General features: G+C 33.2%; 1 protein-coding gene across 7 annotated transcripts in view; it reads right to left on the bottom strand.

The window, feature by feature from the left end:
• Window positions 1-18,045, bottom strand: part of LOC307056842 (sodium channel protein type 2 subunit alpha) — a gene marked incomplete at its 5' end in the record, with an annotated part of 88,870 nt that overhangs the window by 22,241 nt on the left and 48,584 nt on the right. For all 7 annotated transcript variants that reach the window (XM_079709804.1, XM_079709805.1, XM_079709807.1 and 4 more), the window contains 2 exons: window positions 5,713-5,833; window positions 15,540-16,019. In XM_079709804.1, coding sequence (XP_079565930.1) covers window positions 5,713-5,833; window positions 15,540-16,019 — 601 coding nt within the window. The remainder of the gene's footprint in view (window positions 1-5,712; window positions 5,834-15,539; window positions 16,020-18,045) is intronic.

The raw sequence follows: 18,045 nt of genomic DNA, 5'->3' as shown, positions 1-18,045 counted from the left end.
TGAACCAGGAAGAAGAAGAAAATATAAACAGACAAATCACAAGCACTGAAATTGAAACTGTGACTAAAAGTCTTTCAACAAACAAAAACCCAGGACCAGATGGATTCACAGGCGAATTCTATCAAACATTAAGAGAAGAGCTAACACCTATCCTTCTCAAATTCTTCCAAAATATAGCAGAGGGAGGAACACTCCCAAACACATTCTACAAGGCCACCATCACCCTGATGCTGAAACCAGACAAAGATGTCACAAAGAAAGAAAACTACAGGCCAATACCACTTGTGAATATAGATGCAAGAGACTCAACAAAATACTAGCAAACAGACTCCAACAGCACATTAAAAGGATCATACAACATGATCAAGTAGGGTTTATCCCAGGAATGTGAAGATTCTTCAATATACACTAATCAATCAATGTGATAAACCATATTAACGAACTGAAGTAGAAAAACCACATGATCATCTCAATAGATGCAGAAAAAGCTTTTGACAAAATTCAACACCGATTTATGATAAAAACCCTCCAGAAAGTAGGCGTAGAGGGAACCTACCTCAACATAATAAAGGCCATATATGACAAACCCACAGCCAACATCATTCTCAATGGTGAAAAACTGAAACCATTTCCACTAAGATCAGGAACAGGACAAGGTTGCCCACTCTCACCACTGTTATTCAAAATAGTTTTGGAAGTTTTCAAACAGCAATCAGAGATGAAAAAGAAATAAAAGGAATCCAAAGTGGAAAAGAAGAAGTAAAACTGTCAATGTTTGCAGATGACATGATCCTATACATAGAGAATCCTAAACATGCTACCAGAAAACTACTAGAGCTAATCAATAAATTTGGTAAAGTAGCAGGATACAAAATTAATGCACAGAAATCTCTTGCATTCGTATACACTAATGATGAAAAATCTGAAAGAGAAATTATGGACACACTCCCATTTACCATTGCAACAAAAAGAATAAAATACCTAGGAATAAACCTACCTAAGGAGACAAAAGACCTGTATGTAGGAAAATATAAGACACTGATGATAGAAATTAAAGATGATACAAACAAATGGAGAGATATACCATGTTCTTGGATTGGAAGAACCAACATTGTGAAAATGACTATACTACCCAAAGCAATCTATAGATTCAATGCAATCCCTATCAAACTACCAATGGCATTTTTCACAGAACTAGAACAAAAAGTTTCACAATTTGTATGGAAAAACAAAAGTCCCCAAATAGCAAAAGCAATCTTATGAAAGAAAAACAGAGCTGGAGGAATCAGGCTCCCTGACTTCAAACTATACTACAAAGCTACAATAATGAAGACAGTATGGTACTGCCAAAAAAAAACAGAAATATAGATAAATGGAACAGGATAGAAAGCCCAGAAATTAACCCATGCACATATGGCCACCTTACCTTTGATAAAGGAGGCAAGAATATACAATGGAGAAAAGACAGCCTCTTCCATAAGTGGTGCTGGGAAAAGTGGACAGCTACATGTCAAAGAATGAAATTAGAACACTTCCTAACACCATGTGGAAAAATAAACTCCAAATGGATTAAAGACCTAAATGTAAGGCCAGACACTATCAAACTCTTAGAGGAAAACAACGGCAGAACACTCTATGACATAAGTCACAGTAAGATCCTTTTTGACCTACCTCCTAGAGAAATGGAAATAAAAACAAAACTAAATAAACGGGACCTAATGAAACTTAAAAGCTTTTGCACAGCAAAGGAAACCATAAACAAGACAAAAACACAGCCCTCAGAATGGGAGAAGATATTTGCAAACAAATCAATGGACAAAGGATTAATCTCCAAAATATACAAGAAGCTCATGCAGCTCAATATCAAAAAAACAGACAATCCAATCCAAAAATGGGCAGAAGACCTAAATAGACATTTCTCCAAAGAAGATATACAGATTGTCAACAAACACGTGAAAGGATGCTCAACATCACTAACCATTAGAGAAATGAAAATCAAAACTTCAATAAGGTATCACCTCACACTGGTCAGAATGACCATCATCAAAAAATCTACAAACAATAAATTCTGAAGAGGGGATGGAGAAAATGGAACCCTCCTGCACTGTTGGTAGGAATGTAAATTGATACAGCCACTATAGAGAACAGTATGGAGGGTCGTTAAATAACTAAAAACAGAACTACCATACGACCCAGCAATCCCACTACTGGGCATATACCCTGAGAAAACCATAATTCAAAAAAAATCATGTACCACAATGTTCATCGCATCTCTATTTACAATAGCCAGGATATGGAAGCAACCTAAGTGTCCATCGACAGAAGAATGAGTAAAGAAGATGTGGCACATATATACAATGGAATATTACTCAGCCATAAAAAGAAACGAAATTGAATTATTTGTAGTGAGGTGGATGGACCTAGAATCTGTCATACACAGTGAAGTAACTCAGAAAGAGAGAAACAAATACTGTATTGTAGCACATATATATATAGAATCTAAAAAAAAAAAAAAAAAAAAGGTTCTGAAGAACTTAGGGGCAGGACAGGAATAAAGATGCATACATAGAGAATGGACTTGAGGACACGGGGAGGGGGAAGGGTAAGCTGGGATGAAGTAAGAGAATGGCATGCACATATATATACTACCAAATGTAAAACAGACAGCTAGTGGGGAGAAGATGCATAGCACAGGGCGATCAGCTCCGTGCTTTGTGACCACCTAGAGGGGTGGGATAGGGAGGTTGGGAGGGAGATGCAAGAGGGAGGAGATACGGGGATATATGTATATGTATAGCTGATTCACTTTGTTATACAGCAGAAACTAACACACCACTGTAAAACAATTATATTCCAATAAAGATGTTAAAAAATAAATTTCTAATACTGAGCTTTACAGAAAAAGTGGATTTGGGGCTAGACTTTGAAGGATGTGTAAGAATCAGGTCTAGTACATGGAGCTGTAAAGGAATGCAGAAAAAGTGGTATTAATAAACCTTGGTGATGGAAAAGTCTAGAAATTGTATGAAGCAGAGAATTGGGAGTCAAGACTAGAAAAGAGACTCTAAAGCCAATCTCAAAAGGACCCCAATGATTCAGTTAGAGAACTTAGATTTTATGTGCTTTCTAATGGGGAAAACATTGAAGGATTTATTTGGGAGTTATGGAGATTTACCTGATAAGAATACTGATTTAGAATGATCTTTATCTGCACAAGGCATTGGATGACTAGAAGAGAGAAGATGGAAAATGAGTCCAGAGTCTATGAGATTCAATCAACTTAACATTAAAGAAAATGAAAGCAAGGGTAATGCTAGGGATAGTGGTCAGGAATCAAAAGATACTGCTGAGTTGACAGGACCTGGCAGCACACAGTATATGGGGGAGCTGGGGTGTGAGAGAGGAGTCATGACATAGAGTTTTAACCATGACAGAGAGTTCTCCTTCAATGAATAGAAAAATGGAAACCTCATTTTGAAGGAGCTTAATATTTTAATGCATAAATATTTAACAGATGCTACTTTATAATGTCAGCCAGATCATATCCTTTGTTTCATGAAGGTTTAATGAAGTTCTCTTAAATGTTATTAATTTCTCAAGAAAGAAAGAAATAGTATTGTATTTCTTGTTTCTTTGAGGCAAGATCTTTTTCACATTTCTTACTCCCAAATGATTAAGAAGAATTACATGCCCTGAAAATATTTGTTGTAATGAATTAAATGGAACTATATTTAAGGGTTTTTTTCCCCCTAAAGAGGATATGGGATGAAAAAACACTGTTTAACATAAAAAGACCAACATTAGTGGGAAGGATAAATGCCAAATTTGGGATACTGATTAACTTCTGAGAGGAAAGCAAGGGAATGGGATACTGAAAGGGTACAAAAGGGGCCAAATCTGTATCTGTTTTATTCTTAAATAAAAAGTCTGAAGCAAATATGACAAAAATATTCAAATTGTTAAAGTTGGTTGGTGGGTGTCTATGTATTATTTTTGTTTTCTATAATGTTATGTTGGTGACATTTCATACTTAAATGCTTTTTTTTAACTTCACAAAAGACAAATGTTGATATTACCATAAATATTATTATGCATATATTGTGACCCTGAAAATAAGCTAATTGTCTGGGAAGGAGTAATAACTAATACTACAGAAATTATTTTTGTGATATACCACTTAAATGTTTCGTAAAGTCATAATTTTTTTCATAATCAACGTCACTGAAACGTGTGCAGAATTTTGGAGGAAATAGTGAAGAAAAGTGGCTTCCCTCATAACTTATGCTGAACAAATAGCTCTTCCTCTGAAATAATTTAAAAATTGACAATTAATATATAAATGTTTTCTCCAATGCATTTAAGTCCAAAAGCAATAGGTGTATGTAACATAATCATCTGCAAAAGCCTTGAACCTTTGACCTCAATTTTGATTTCTAACATTTGTATAATCACATATTTTTAAAGTTAGCTTAAGTCGAAATTAAAACAGCTTTAACGTTCTTAAATAAAATGAAAATGAAACACTTTTAGAATTAGTTGTAATTAAATAGCATTACTACAGTCATTATTATTAAAATAAACTTTTGCTTAAGCAATTACTTTTGAATTTGGGTCTAAGACATAGTATGAATTGTTAAATAGCTGTTAACTAAAAAAATGAGTTAAGAATGAAGTGATTCCTAGGACTTGAGAGGAAAAGTTCTGTACCTACAATAGTGATTTATATAAGAAATATAAGGAATTTCATGCTCTGTAATATTGCACTAATTTTTTACGCCTCTTTGTATGTAGCGCATTCCCACATTGAATCTGGATTGGCGACTCTGATTTGGTGAACAGGACAGAAGCAAATCTGATGTAAGTGGAGGATTAAGTGCTTGGCATTTAGCCTTCCTCTCCTGCTCCTTTGCTTTCGCTATGAGAAAAAGCCTGGGCCAGTGTGTGGATGGAGCTGAGTCAGGCAGCAGTCTCATCTAAGACCTCAGCCATATGACTAATCCTAACCAAGATCAGCAAAACCACCTAGCCAGCCATGGGCTTGTGAGCAAAAATATACGTTTTTTTGTTACATGATAAGAAGTTTTGGGTGGTTTGATATACAACATTATTGTTCAAGAGATAACTGATGCATACCTCAAATAACATAATTTTAGTTTTCTTCACAAAATCCTCTTAGTATTACTCCAATGGCATGGAGCCCTGTATTATATAACTCAGTATATTTTGGCATTTCATTATCTACAATATAGTATCATTCAGAGCTAATAAAAAATATTTGACCTTGACAGATACAGGTAATTGTTATTCATGGACAGTTTGAAATGTACATTAATCAATTTATACCCATTATGACATGACAAAACAGTAAACAATAAATTACTTCTTTGATAAAAAAAATTTTTTTTTAAAGCTAAAGAGAGAGATGTATGATTTGGCTTTCTCTCCTATGAAAGATTCTAGAAGGCCACCAAAAAACCCAGATAGTTAACAGCATTTCTTAAAGTTGAACAGGATTCACAAAAATAGAATATCTGTTTACATAAATTAAATCTTACCTTTTCAAAAATCATCTTTGATATAGAAAAAGCAATGAACAGACAAGTAAAGGAACAGTTGCTGGATAGATATGGACGATTAGAGCGAGCCCGGGAGGGAGAGAATAGATGGCTAGATCAGAGAAGTCTAATGAGCGTACACACATTGTTTCCTCACCTTCTGTAAAACAGGCTTCAGGTTCCAGAGATTCTTCAGGTTCAACCTCAGGTTGTTCTCCCTCAGCGGGAGCTCCTATGTCAACAGTGCTGCCTTCAGATGAACTAGTTGCATTTAGCTTCTGAAAATCAATTCCACAGAAAAGCTTTTAAAATATTTTCTTTAATCTACAATATAAAAATTTCAAAGGCGTGCCCTTAAGTCTTCTGTATTCATTTCCTTGATCTGTAATTTAAGAATATCTTAAACATAATGCCAGTCCGCTTTAGTAGAGGTGGGGGTCACAAGATTAGATACAGCACCACAAAATTTTTTCCTTTAAAAATATGGTGCTAACAACTTAAATAATTTTTGATTAAGCTCCTGTATAGAGAGAGATTCTGAAATAAAATCATGCAGAGAGCTTACATAAGCTGCCAGAGTAGTATTGTGGTCTGTGATCTTGCTTTTGTAAATTAGTTTGCAAATGGTCTAGTTTGTTTTATTCTAAAATTGTGACCCAACCAACAAAAGCTGTATGAGTGTATTTTCATGTCAAATGCAGAAAAGATTTGATCAAATGCACATAAACAGCAACAATCTAAATTTACCCACTTTTCATTGACATGAAAACATATACCACTTGTTGTTATTAAATATATTTTATAGTTTTCTAATTCTGAAAAGAGCAGCACATTGTTAGCTTTATAGCAAGAGCTGATATTTTGCATTCTCTTTGGCCAATGCACTCCTGTGTTTCATTGTGCATTTGGAAACTACTTGTTACTCTGGCACTCTTACCTCTCCGGTTAATAAAGGCAGAAATGAATCTTTGGTTGTTGTTTTGTTTTCCTTTAGGTTAAATCAAATACCACCAAAAGAAAAATATAATAGAAAGAAGTTGTTTTAAATCTTGAAATACAACAAACTTTAGCCAGGTCAGGTCGTTCATGGGATCAGTATAAATGAAGGGATCCAGTCTTTAACCTGGTCTTAAAATGCTGCAGGAATGACACAGGGCCAGGTATGAGTGCCACATGGAATCAGAGTAGTTTGGGCCACAGCATTCTCAGACCTGTTACAATGTTATTACCATTAGTACATAACATTAGGAAATGGCTGAGCTGATAGGAGCTACTTTATAAAGGGGATGGGGTAAGCATATGATAAAATGCACATTGAAATATGTTGAACCCACTCTAAAATAGATGTTGTAGTCAGTACTGGAAACATTTGGGCTAAGGATTCTATGGATTTCCGGAGGAAGCTTGTTCCTTTATTTCCTGAAAATAATTTTCTTTATATAAAATATTCCCTTGGCATAGTGGTGCTGATAAAGTAAAAATATTTATATAAGCTATAGATAAGCTTGAAAATGCTTTTGTGTGTGTAATTTAACAATACCAATGATAGAAGCATGAATATTATATATGTATCCTCAATTAGAACTCGTTCAGGATTATTTTTAAATCTAACCAAACTACTTAAATCAAGGATTATATATTATAAGGTGCCTGAAGTTTGTTGATTTCTTTTTCTACTCACCAAGTATATCACAATACTAGACAGATACTCAATGATAATATCTTTACTGTTAAAATTTGAATATATTTTGTTTTAAAATGAAATATTATATGACTTTTTCTAATTTCCTGTCCTTCATCTTTTGATTAGACTCTTTCTTTGATAAGTGTAGCTGTGTTTATAAACATGTAATTGACTAAGAAATGGCTAAATTATCCTATCAATCCCATCCATCTGATTCACATAAAGCTGTTACACATTAGGGACCTGAAAATACTGATCTTATAATTTACTGGATATTGAAACGTGGCATAGGTAATCAGAATAAGTGAAGTTTGGTCATATATAATCTAACTACAAACAGCCCACAATAACAAATGGAAAACATTTCTTTTAGGAAAAAGGATAACACTGCAATTACAGATTGGGGGATGACCTGGAGGTAAATGAGAATCCATATTCAGGGCGCTCCACATTGGCAAATGACTGCATCAGAGCCTGCATCAGTGGTGGCTATATTACACGTCAGGTACTCAACAAATTTTTTTTTTTAAAAAAATGAATGAATGAATGATCTTCTTCATAACAGAATGAAGGCTAGTCCTTGACAGTGATTGGGAGAAGTCACCAGACAACATATTACAGGGAATCTTGGTTCAAAATTTTCCAGAGGATCTCTGTAACATCAACTACAATGCCTTTCATTTAGTGCAGTGCCTTAGTACTGACATAGAATTAATAGATATCTTTTTAATTGAAGCCAAACATTTATATATTTAAAGGTCAAATCATTACTTTTTCAAAAGTACAACATAAAAGTATTCTGCTTTTCTAGAAGATGTATCTCACCAGACAATCTTTTGAAGCAAAGATCATGCTTTTGCCATCTCTGCATCCCTAGGACCCATCACAATGTTTGTGTTTAATAGATATTCATTGGGTAAATGAATGAATGACCAATGCATGCACTATTTTATTCTTCCACTGACTACTTCTAACACCTCCTATCTAATACTTACTTTTACATTCGAGGGAATACACATAATATGCTCATGTTAGTACAGAGAAACACAAATCCTTCAAGATTCTAAATTGTGTAGGTAATGACCAACAACCCTTAGAATTTGAAGTGCTGTCTAAACATCAGGCTTCCAATTAACCAGAACTATGATGAAACTATGAAGTAAACTGTACTTTAACTCTGGAGTCAGGAAAACTAAGACAGACTCATTTTGACAATGTTTTTCCTGTTTCTACTCTGTGTACATGGATCTACAATCCCAGCAAAGAATGGAACCTCTCTAAGGAAAGGCAATACCTCATCCTTCTCCATCTTCTCCCTGATGTGGAACAGCACAGGATCTACCTGTCACATTTATTACTTGAATAACTTTATTTGGTTTACAAATAAAAAATCTAGGGTACACATTAATCCTCAACACCAACCAATCCAGTGTCTAGTTAGAGAAGGAAATGTGGCTTTAATCATCTTGTCAAAAGTCATACTGAGTCAGTAGCTGGACTCTAGGTCTTCTGTACCCCACTTTGCTAGGATTCCTAGAAAATTTCTTTGATGATCCATAAGTTAAGCCAATCTTTATCAATTTAAAACATTTAGTAGATGTGATATGTAATTAAACATTGTAGGTTCCAGATAGTGTTGGGATACTGTTGATTCCCATGTTTCATGACCATGAACTTAGTATTAGTTTCTTATATTCATATCTTTATATGTATTAATGTAGAGTGAAGCTAAACATATGTTGGGATATTTTATAAACAAAAGTTTACTTTAAATAATAAGCCTGAGATATAGGCAAGAAATTCTGATTTATAAAATCTTTCTTGATAACATCAATTCAATGACTTTCTTAAAATCACATGAGGCAAATATCATAATATCATAGAATATGTTGACGAAAACAGTTAAAATGTATAAAGAGCCAATAAAAACCAAATGAATCAAATTAAGAATATAAAGCTTAAGATAAGGTAATAATTATGATTAATTTTAACTACAGTGCAAATTCACCAATTAGAATTATCAAATACACATCATTTTATGGAATTATTAGTACTCATATACTTAAAAGAAGAATTTTCAAATAAAGATTATTTGTAAATTCTCCAATCTAGGCACCATTCACTGTAAAATGCCACATGAGTAAGAGATCAATCTATTAACTACTTAGAAATAGAACCAGTTTTTTATTTGCAAGTTCTATTCTTCCCTTTGGTAAAATTTAGATGTTTAGGTTCCTTTTTTATTATTTGTGCTTATTTGCTGGAAGACAAGTGGATTGAATGATGTTGTTAGAACAGCCCTTCCTTACTCAACCTTTAAGAAAATATGGATGTTGCCTCAATGTCAGGATAGTCAAGAGATCAAACAGGAATAACAAACTGTTATTTGCTATGCCTGGCATTGACAATCATTTATTTTCAGATGAAAATATTAGCTGAACTTTTTTTTTTAGTGAAAACTTCATGTTACAGGGCTCTTACTATTGAAAATCTGCTGGATTCCTCTAAGTGCTGGGGAATTATAATCATAGGAGTTAAACAGGGCAGAATCATATTTTGCTTAATGATGTAATAAATAAATTTCAAGACACACAGTATTTCACTTCGCATTTTTAAACATTATACTTCTAACTTTTACTTTCCAAACTATTGTTAAACATCTACATGCCAAACTCATAGTCCTTCTTTCAGAAAGTAAAAGTCTTTTTGAAAATAATTAATCACAACAGAAAAAGGGAGGGAAAACATCACTTCTTGTTAAGTTTTTCAAAGGCACACTTTTTTTTTTTCTCATTATGAAGTTAAGATATATTTTTGAGAAAATGTAATTAGTAAATATTGTATATATTTTGGGGAAAATGTATATTCTAAACTTAGTCAATAAAAGAAATAGAATTTTTTTTAAAAAAAGAGATAATTCAAATATAGATAAAATCAAATATTCCATATCTAACTATTTTGGTCACCACAAATGGCAATCTTTTGTTCCACATGAATCCTAATCTGTACTTAAAGAACTCTAGGTCATTTTACATGAAAAATCTTAACATGAAAACAATGAAAGTGATGGTTATGCTTACTTTGGGATAAGCCTAAGGCCAAAGTGATACATTAATACTACAAAGGAACTGCTCTTCTTAATAAGGAAGAAGGCAAAATCAAAACTATCATTATCATCATACTACATTATCAGATAATCATTTTTGTCTTTATAATAGATACATTATAAAATTCTATAATCCATAAATAGCAGGGTCTTAAATATTTCTTGGGATGGCAAAAGTAACCCTTATGTTGTGCTGACCTACCCCTCAGCATATTACCAGTGCCCCAAAGACACATGTTTGGTCAATTTTGTTCTTACATTAAGGATATTTAGAGCTTTTTTTATCCTTTAATCACTATCCCACTGGAAAACTTTCCCTTGAAGACTACACATTCTCCAGTATAAAATTATAGATGGGTTTCTATTGAAACCACTCTACCACTGCTTACCCAAACCATCTCTACACATCCTTCTCTCCCTTCCTACCCCTTGTGTTGGAATTCAGTATACTACTCTTTTAGGGAGCAGACAATGTTTTCTGGCCAGAGACATATTCAAGGAAATTGGAAAGTATAATAATGTGAGGGTGAGAATAAATGAAGTCATTTGCATCAGTTCTCCTTAGTTTGTGTTCCACCACACTTACTCCAGCTAAATCTCTTAAATATTGGTAGACGATATTCCTGATTGTCACTTTCCCTCATATACCTCTCTACACAGGAACTTGGAAAATGATACTCAGAGAATAAGAAAACTAACTTACCTCTTTATAAGAAACTAGGAAAAACAAGCCGTTATCCTAAGGAGTCAAATTTCACACTTTTCTGAAGAATTAATATATAACAGGAAAAAATAATTCTCTCTAGTCCCTGTGTATATGTTTTTAGTATGTATCTGTGTTTAGTTGTGAGCATTTTTTACCTTGGGTCTCACTTTATATGACCAATGATATTGGTTTCATTCCTCCAATATAAGGCATTATCTTTCATGAATGTAAAGTGCCAGTGACTGAATACTTTGTTCTAAGAAATAAAAGAATGTTCCCAAAATGGCATGATTATTGCTCCTTCCAAAGAGGCAAATATGCTTATGTTAGGGTTGTTTTACAGTTTTAATGGTAGAAGGAGAGGAAACTGCATCTAAGTGACAAAGCATTTAATTAACATTTCTTGAAAATAATTAAATTGGGTTGAGCAATTTGGTTAATATATTTTAGCACAAAACTGTGATTTCAACATCAGGAAATGAAAGGTCCTCCAAATGGAGCCCACAGAAAGGTGTTACATTCACTGCCTTAGTTGCGTGACTAGGAGGTCCCTTCATTTAATAAACATGAAAGGAACAAAAGCTCACACTGATTCTCTTCCTGTATGAATTTTCAGTGCATGATATATTTAAATAATATTCTTCAACAGAAAGTTTCCCAGCAGGTCTGGATGAAATAAAAGAGAGACAAAAACACCAAGCACAGAGGAGCAACACGATGAAGAAAGTGGATTCCAGATCTCTTTTCAGAATGAATATACCACCTATAACACTGCATTCCTTCTTTCCTTCCTCCCTTCCTTCCTTCCTTCCTTCCTTCCTTTTCTTTTGGTGTATAAAATGTATTTCCTTTTCTTTCATTCTCAAGAGTTTTAGGGGTAAATATCAACAGATTCTCCAAGGGATTTGTATTCTAAATACGAAGAACTTTTGGTAAAGTGCTAAATAGAGAGATGGCATTTTCTCTGAAATGAAGCAGATAAAAATTGTACCCATGCTGGTAGCAGCCAAAACATAACATTCCAATTCATTTACATTCTAATCACATTAAAACATCCTTTAGGAAATTTGCACATGAATAAGGGATTGCTTTAATTTGCAGATTACCCTTCAGAAAAATTTAATATGACACTGAACAAAAAAATACCAACAAAGTACACTCATTGGGGCTTTATTTATTTAAGAAAAGGGCAGGGGAGAGAAAGCTTTCTGCCAGAGTTTTTCAAAGAGTATCTTATATTTCTCCTTTTAGACCCTTAGCATGTTCAAAACTCTGTAATGTTAAATGGTAATTAAATAATTCATAAAGGCATGCACTTTTACTTTTCATTGAATGTAATTTCTATAAAAATGTATGTAAGAAAATTAGCAGCTAACTCATTTTTTTAAAAAAGTTAGGGTTGCCAGACTTGCCTGACCATGCTTTATGACTCAGCATAAGAGCAGCTGTGCATGTTTTTATTTTACTGCCAATGGATGGGCAAGGAATGTAGCTGAGTAACATGCAGGCCAGTCAAAATTCATTTAGAAACTAATTGTATTTATATATGTACAACTTGCTTAGGTAACCTGGGTAAAAGTGGTGGCACGAGCCTCTGGCTGGTTAAAAAACACCAGAGCTGCATTCTTGATGGCTCCAGCTTGATTTTACCCCTGTGAGAAGTAAGAACGGTAAGCAGTGAAGATCACCATATTGCACTAGTAAATTTCACTTTGAAAAATAATCATTGCAGCTTCAACATTATTAAAACTCTATAAGAAAAATCAATTATTCAAAATCACAAAGTATGAAAGGAATTACATTATATATAGTCAAAATAACATGAGTTAAAACATATAATTAAGATATGAATTTAAAATAATATACTCTAGAGAATCTACAGAAAGCTGTCAAAGAATCACACAAATTTGGCAAAGATAAAATAGAAGAGGATTTAGTTCAAACACCTAAACAACCTCTGGGTCCACTTGCCCTATAAAAAGGAATTCATTAGGCATTCCAAAAATTAAAAGGTGCTCCGTTTTTTTCCTTTAATTTTTCAAATCATTTAGAAAAGAATGTCAATTAGCCTTATTCCATTTATTAATACTCCACATGTGATATTTAACAGCACAATCCAAACCTATCAGTTAAGAAAATGACCAGACAAAAGTAACTTGAAGTCAGGACACTAAAAAGATGTCTGAGGTGGGAATATTTGCAATTCTTGAATAATTATGTCAGTTCTCTTTTGTTTTCTAGTGTAGAGTTACAAGGTAAAATACCAAAAAATTAAAACATGCACATAGTTCCTTCCTAGACTATTGCTCTAATCCTTTATTTGTCTATGAGCTTATATTTAGGAAGTTTGATATAAAGCCATAATTAAAAATTTCACCAAATAATAAATTTTAGTACACAAGTAACAATCACTATGATGGGAAAGTATTGAAAGGACTCTACAGCTAAAGCAATAAAATAATTCTGTCTACTTTCAAATGGCAGATCAGTTCTCTGCCTCCAATTCCAAAGTATTGACTTGACATATATTACTTTGGAGTACCTAACTCAAACAGAAAACAGATGAAAAAGCTTAATGGTAACAAGAGAAACTGGGAAGAGAGTTTGGATTTTTCCTTCTATAAGCCCCACCTTAACTAGATAATTCTCTAATGTCAAACACAATGGTTTGAGATGAGGCAAAATACATGCTCCTTTGGAGAAGTCTGAGGCTTTAAAATTTCTGAAAATTAAGAAGACTGGATGATGAGTTAACCATACCTCAAAAGATCCTCAGCCAGAAGTTTAAATTGACTGATGGCTTCAACATTTGATTCTCCATAATTCATTCTTAGTTAATATATTTTTTACTAGCTAAAAATAAAAATTGACCTCCGTACTGTAAGGGAGATATTTGCTATTAGGTATAATGTCAAAATAATGAGAGGGGAATATATATTAAAATTTAATGACCGAATTCTATCTTCCAAATGCTGACTTTAGTTTCTAGTAATATACAATGCCAGAAGTTAGTCCCCACCCTTTCAGCATAGCCCAAACAAATACGCTTATCCAACATTTTATTAACTAGATCTTAAGATATTAGTCAGTTTTAAAATAATGATCTTATTAGTGAACAATTGAGTTCAACTAATTACAGCAATTATTTGTCCCAGGCTATAAGGTTTTAAAATTTTCCCCTTTAATCTCATCTGTTATTTTGTGAAACTAGTAGTTATGGCCTTGTTACCTATATGCTAATTTTAGTACCTATATTTAAACTTTCTCTGAATTTCACGTTTAACATCTACTTCTATGTAATCACTGAATTAGCAATACTACTTATCTTACAAACAAGAACAAATGGAAATAGCGTCTTCTTCAGTAATCTTACAGAATAAATATAGTAATACTGATTGAAATATCTAAGGTTCCTTTCTTAGAAATATATTTTTGCTCATAATTTTATTAACTGATCCCTAATTTTTGTGAATTTGTTGCACTACTTAAATTGTACCCTTCAGCATCTCAAACTCCCCCAAATCATCTTTCTTAGGATGAGAATAATAATAGAGGTCTTTTTGTTCCCTGCCAATCACTTCAAATGACAAAAAAGAATGAATCTTTGTTTTTCATTGTTATTTTTATTTGTTTATGCAAGCTTTAATTGTTGGGAATTCTGTCTTCATTTTTGTGTAGTTAAACATCAAGGTTTTAGTTCCTTCTTCTCTTTAGTCCCAACTCTGTGCTTATTAACCTATAAACAAACCAAGAACATACCCTGGTATTTATACTCTTCTAGTAAATCAAAGAATTCTTTAAACTACCAAGACTCTTAACTGTAGTTGGTAAATTTAGAATTTTACATTCTATAACGTGTCAAGGCTTTTTGTTTGTTTAGAGAGCATGTACTGGGTTCAGTAGGGTTAAAAATATTTTCAACCTGATTCTTCATCACTACCTTCACTTCCTTTAAAAAATTATTTACTTCAGGAAACATGAAACTATATGTAAATATCAAACCAATATCCCAATCATACTTCCATTAATAAATATGCCTGTGAAAACTAAATAAGATCATAGTTTATAAATTATTCCATAAGAGCCAAGAATGTAGCAAAATGAGAATTAGAACTGCCCTCTCACCAAGTATTGTTCTAGTACATACAAAAAAACCACCATTGTGGGAGAATTATAAGGAAGAAAGTGTATAAACTGAGGCACTATTCACAAATCAAAAATTATTTAAAATCCTCAAAAATTCATATTAATCTGAATATTCATATTATCAATAATTCAAAATGGTGAATATTTGAAAAAATGATTCAACATATCATTTGTCTAGTTATATATTAAGGTACTGTCAATTTATCTATCATCAATTTTGCCATAGAAATTGTGTCAATAGATATTTCCTATTTTCTTACAGAAAGAAAATATAATTTTTAAAAGTCTGATAGTTTAAAGCATACATAACACCAAAATATCTTCTGACGTAGCAATTCCTACCTCTTTGCTTTCCTCCATATCTGACTCGCTGCTGAATTCTTCAGTATTTACATTTTCAAAGTCAGATTCTCCGACAGCAATTGGTACAGTCACAGTGAGGCTGGGGTTGTTTATAAAGGACATGTAATCACTTTCATCCACAACATATTTTTCTACACTGCTGCCTATGCCACTGGTAGTTCCATTTCCATCTTTGAGATAATTGAGGTCTTTGCCTATTTCTATGGTGGTATGGTTGGAAATACAGCTGTCTTTTTTGTTATTTAGATCTTCAAGAGGTTTAATTTCATCTAAAGCTTTCTGCTTTCTAACAAAGGCTTTCTGAATAAATTCACGTATTTTTCTTTTAACATAATCAATTCCTTTCTGCATCCTTCCCACAGCAATCTGGAGATTATTCATTTCATTATCATCATCAGTGGCGGCAAGATTGTCAGAACTGAATGAACTCAAGAGTAAGGCCAGGAAGAGGTTCAGAACCTAAAACACAATAGGAAAATTGGTGATCAAAACATTCCGTTGTTTCTATTGCTCCGAACTACAAATTTTCCAAAACTGTTCTTACACCTCACTTTTTGCTGATAGGTATTCTTTCTAGTTTATGGTAAACTATCCTGGGAAAAAAAAGGTGAATGAAATAAATACCTGGTCAATATAAAATAATACTATTAACACTAATTCCTTTTTAGTCATTGCAAAATTACTGAAACCACTGTTGTGTAAAACTTCTATATTAAGTTCAATTCCAAATTTAAAATTTTAGCTATCTAGATAACTATACAGTGAAAAAGAAAAAAACCTTTTATTGGGATGTTAAGTATTTTCCCCATGTAACTTGGGTTTTCCAGGACACTGATAATTTATTACAGTTTTATTCCTGAAGCCAAAGATGATTCCAATATATTTAAATATGATTTTATTTTTATGTGTTTGTACCAATTTTTGTACTTTAGATAACTTGTCTATTTAAAAAATATATATACCTACTGCTAGATCAAAGTTCCCAGTTTTGGGTTCAGAAAATAATGGCTACTAGATCTATACAGTGGTTGGAAATACTATAAAGAAATGGTTAGAGACCACTAATTAGCCTATAACTTGGGTCTCCAAAAATAGGACCCACTGATATGAGTGAGTGAAAAGATTAGTGACCATAAATCCACTGTGTACACTCAAAAAGAGGTAATTTACTAAGGAACAGAGTACTCCCATAGGCACAAGACCAAGTAATATAATTTTTTTCAGAATTTGATTGATAATGTTCATGAGTCCCTGACTATTCAAGCATACAGAACAAAAGAGAAGGATATGGCCCTGAAGGGATCTAAAGACAAAAAGTAAATAGTACAGAAGAGGAATCCTAGGAAAAATTTTAAGTAAAACTCCAGTGAAAAGGATGCTGCATTCTTGCTATATTCCTATCTTTCCAATAAGCTAATGAGGCTCAGAGTTCCTTTGTCTAACCAGTACGAGTTAGTCTAACCAATTGTGGTAAGAAAGGTAAAAACCTATAAGACCCAACAAGGACTGCACATAATTCTGTGAGTCTATATTGACATCTTTCAATTGCTATACCACGTCTGCTAGTATTCATACTAAGACCTGCTCCTTCACATCAGAAATTTACCAACAAAGTTATATTTTATTGTGATTTGCCTTAAATTTACTTTTTGGATGAAAAAACAGATGCAAGAGAAAAAAATTAAATGCTACATTTGGGTTTTATCCATTATAAAACTGAATTTTGGTACCATAATTTTTTTCCAGATTTGATTTCCTAAGGTTTATTAATGAACTTTTCTATTAGGAACTTTTTCTTGACAAATATCAATCAACCTCCCCAGAGTGAGATCCAACTTATAGTTCCTCTTCAAAGCATTGGAACAGGTATCTACTTGTGTCATTTACTGTTATATCTATACGGCCTGCTCCCCTTTCTCATTAGAATTATAATGTTGGGTATGAATCCAGTTTCTGTCAATTTTCCCAGTGCTAGGCTTACAAGACTGTTGTAAGGATTCAATTAGAAAATCCATGTGGCTCTCACAAAGCTACTGGCACAGGGTAAACGCTTGAGAAAGTTTAGCTGTTATTATCACTGTTATTAATACTATGATACAACCTACCCTCTGTTATACTATCTTTCAATTTATCTTTTTTTCTTGGAAATGTTTGTGTGAGCAAGCTAATCTCTTTTTCTAGGGCTCATTTGTTACCACAGGGGATTGATCTGCATAACAACTGGCCAAGGTGTTGGTTGTGATGAAAGGCAATTTAAGGGAATACAGTTCAACTAGCTTACTCAGGGACTGAAACCTGGAAACCTGTCTCACACGTGGTCATGGGCAGACCTGATAGCTCATTGAGTGAAAATGACTCACATGTCCCCCAGTCTCTTGGAATAATAATTTCCATTTGGGGTTCAGGATTGAAATATATTGCATGTATCAATACTGTCTCCATCCTGATTCTTTTTTTTTTTTTTTTTTTTGTGGCCGTGCCTCGG

Source organism: Hyperoodon ampullatus (assembly GCF_949752795.1).
Source record: "Hyperoodon ampullatus genome assembly, chromosome: 8".
NCBI classification, from domain to species: Eukaryota; Metazoa; Chordata; class Mammalia; order Artiodactyla; family Ziphiidae; genus Hyperoodon; species Hyperoodon ampullatus.
The sequence above is the reverse complement of the archived record's forward strand: the minus strand, read 5'-3'. Positions and strand labels throughout refer to the sequence as shown.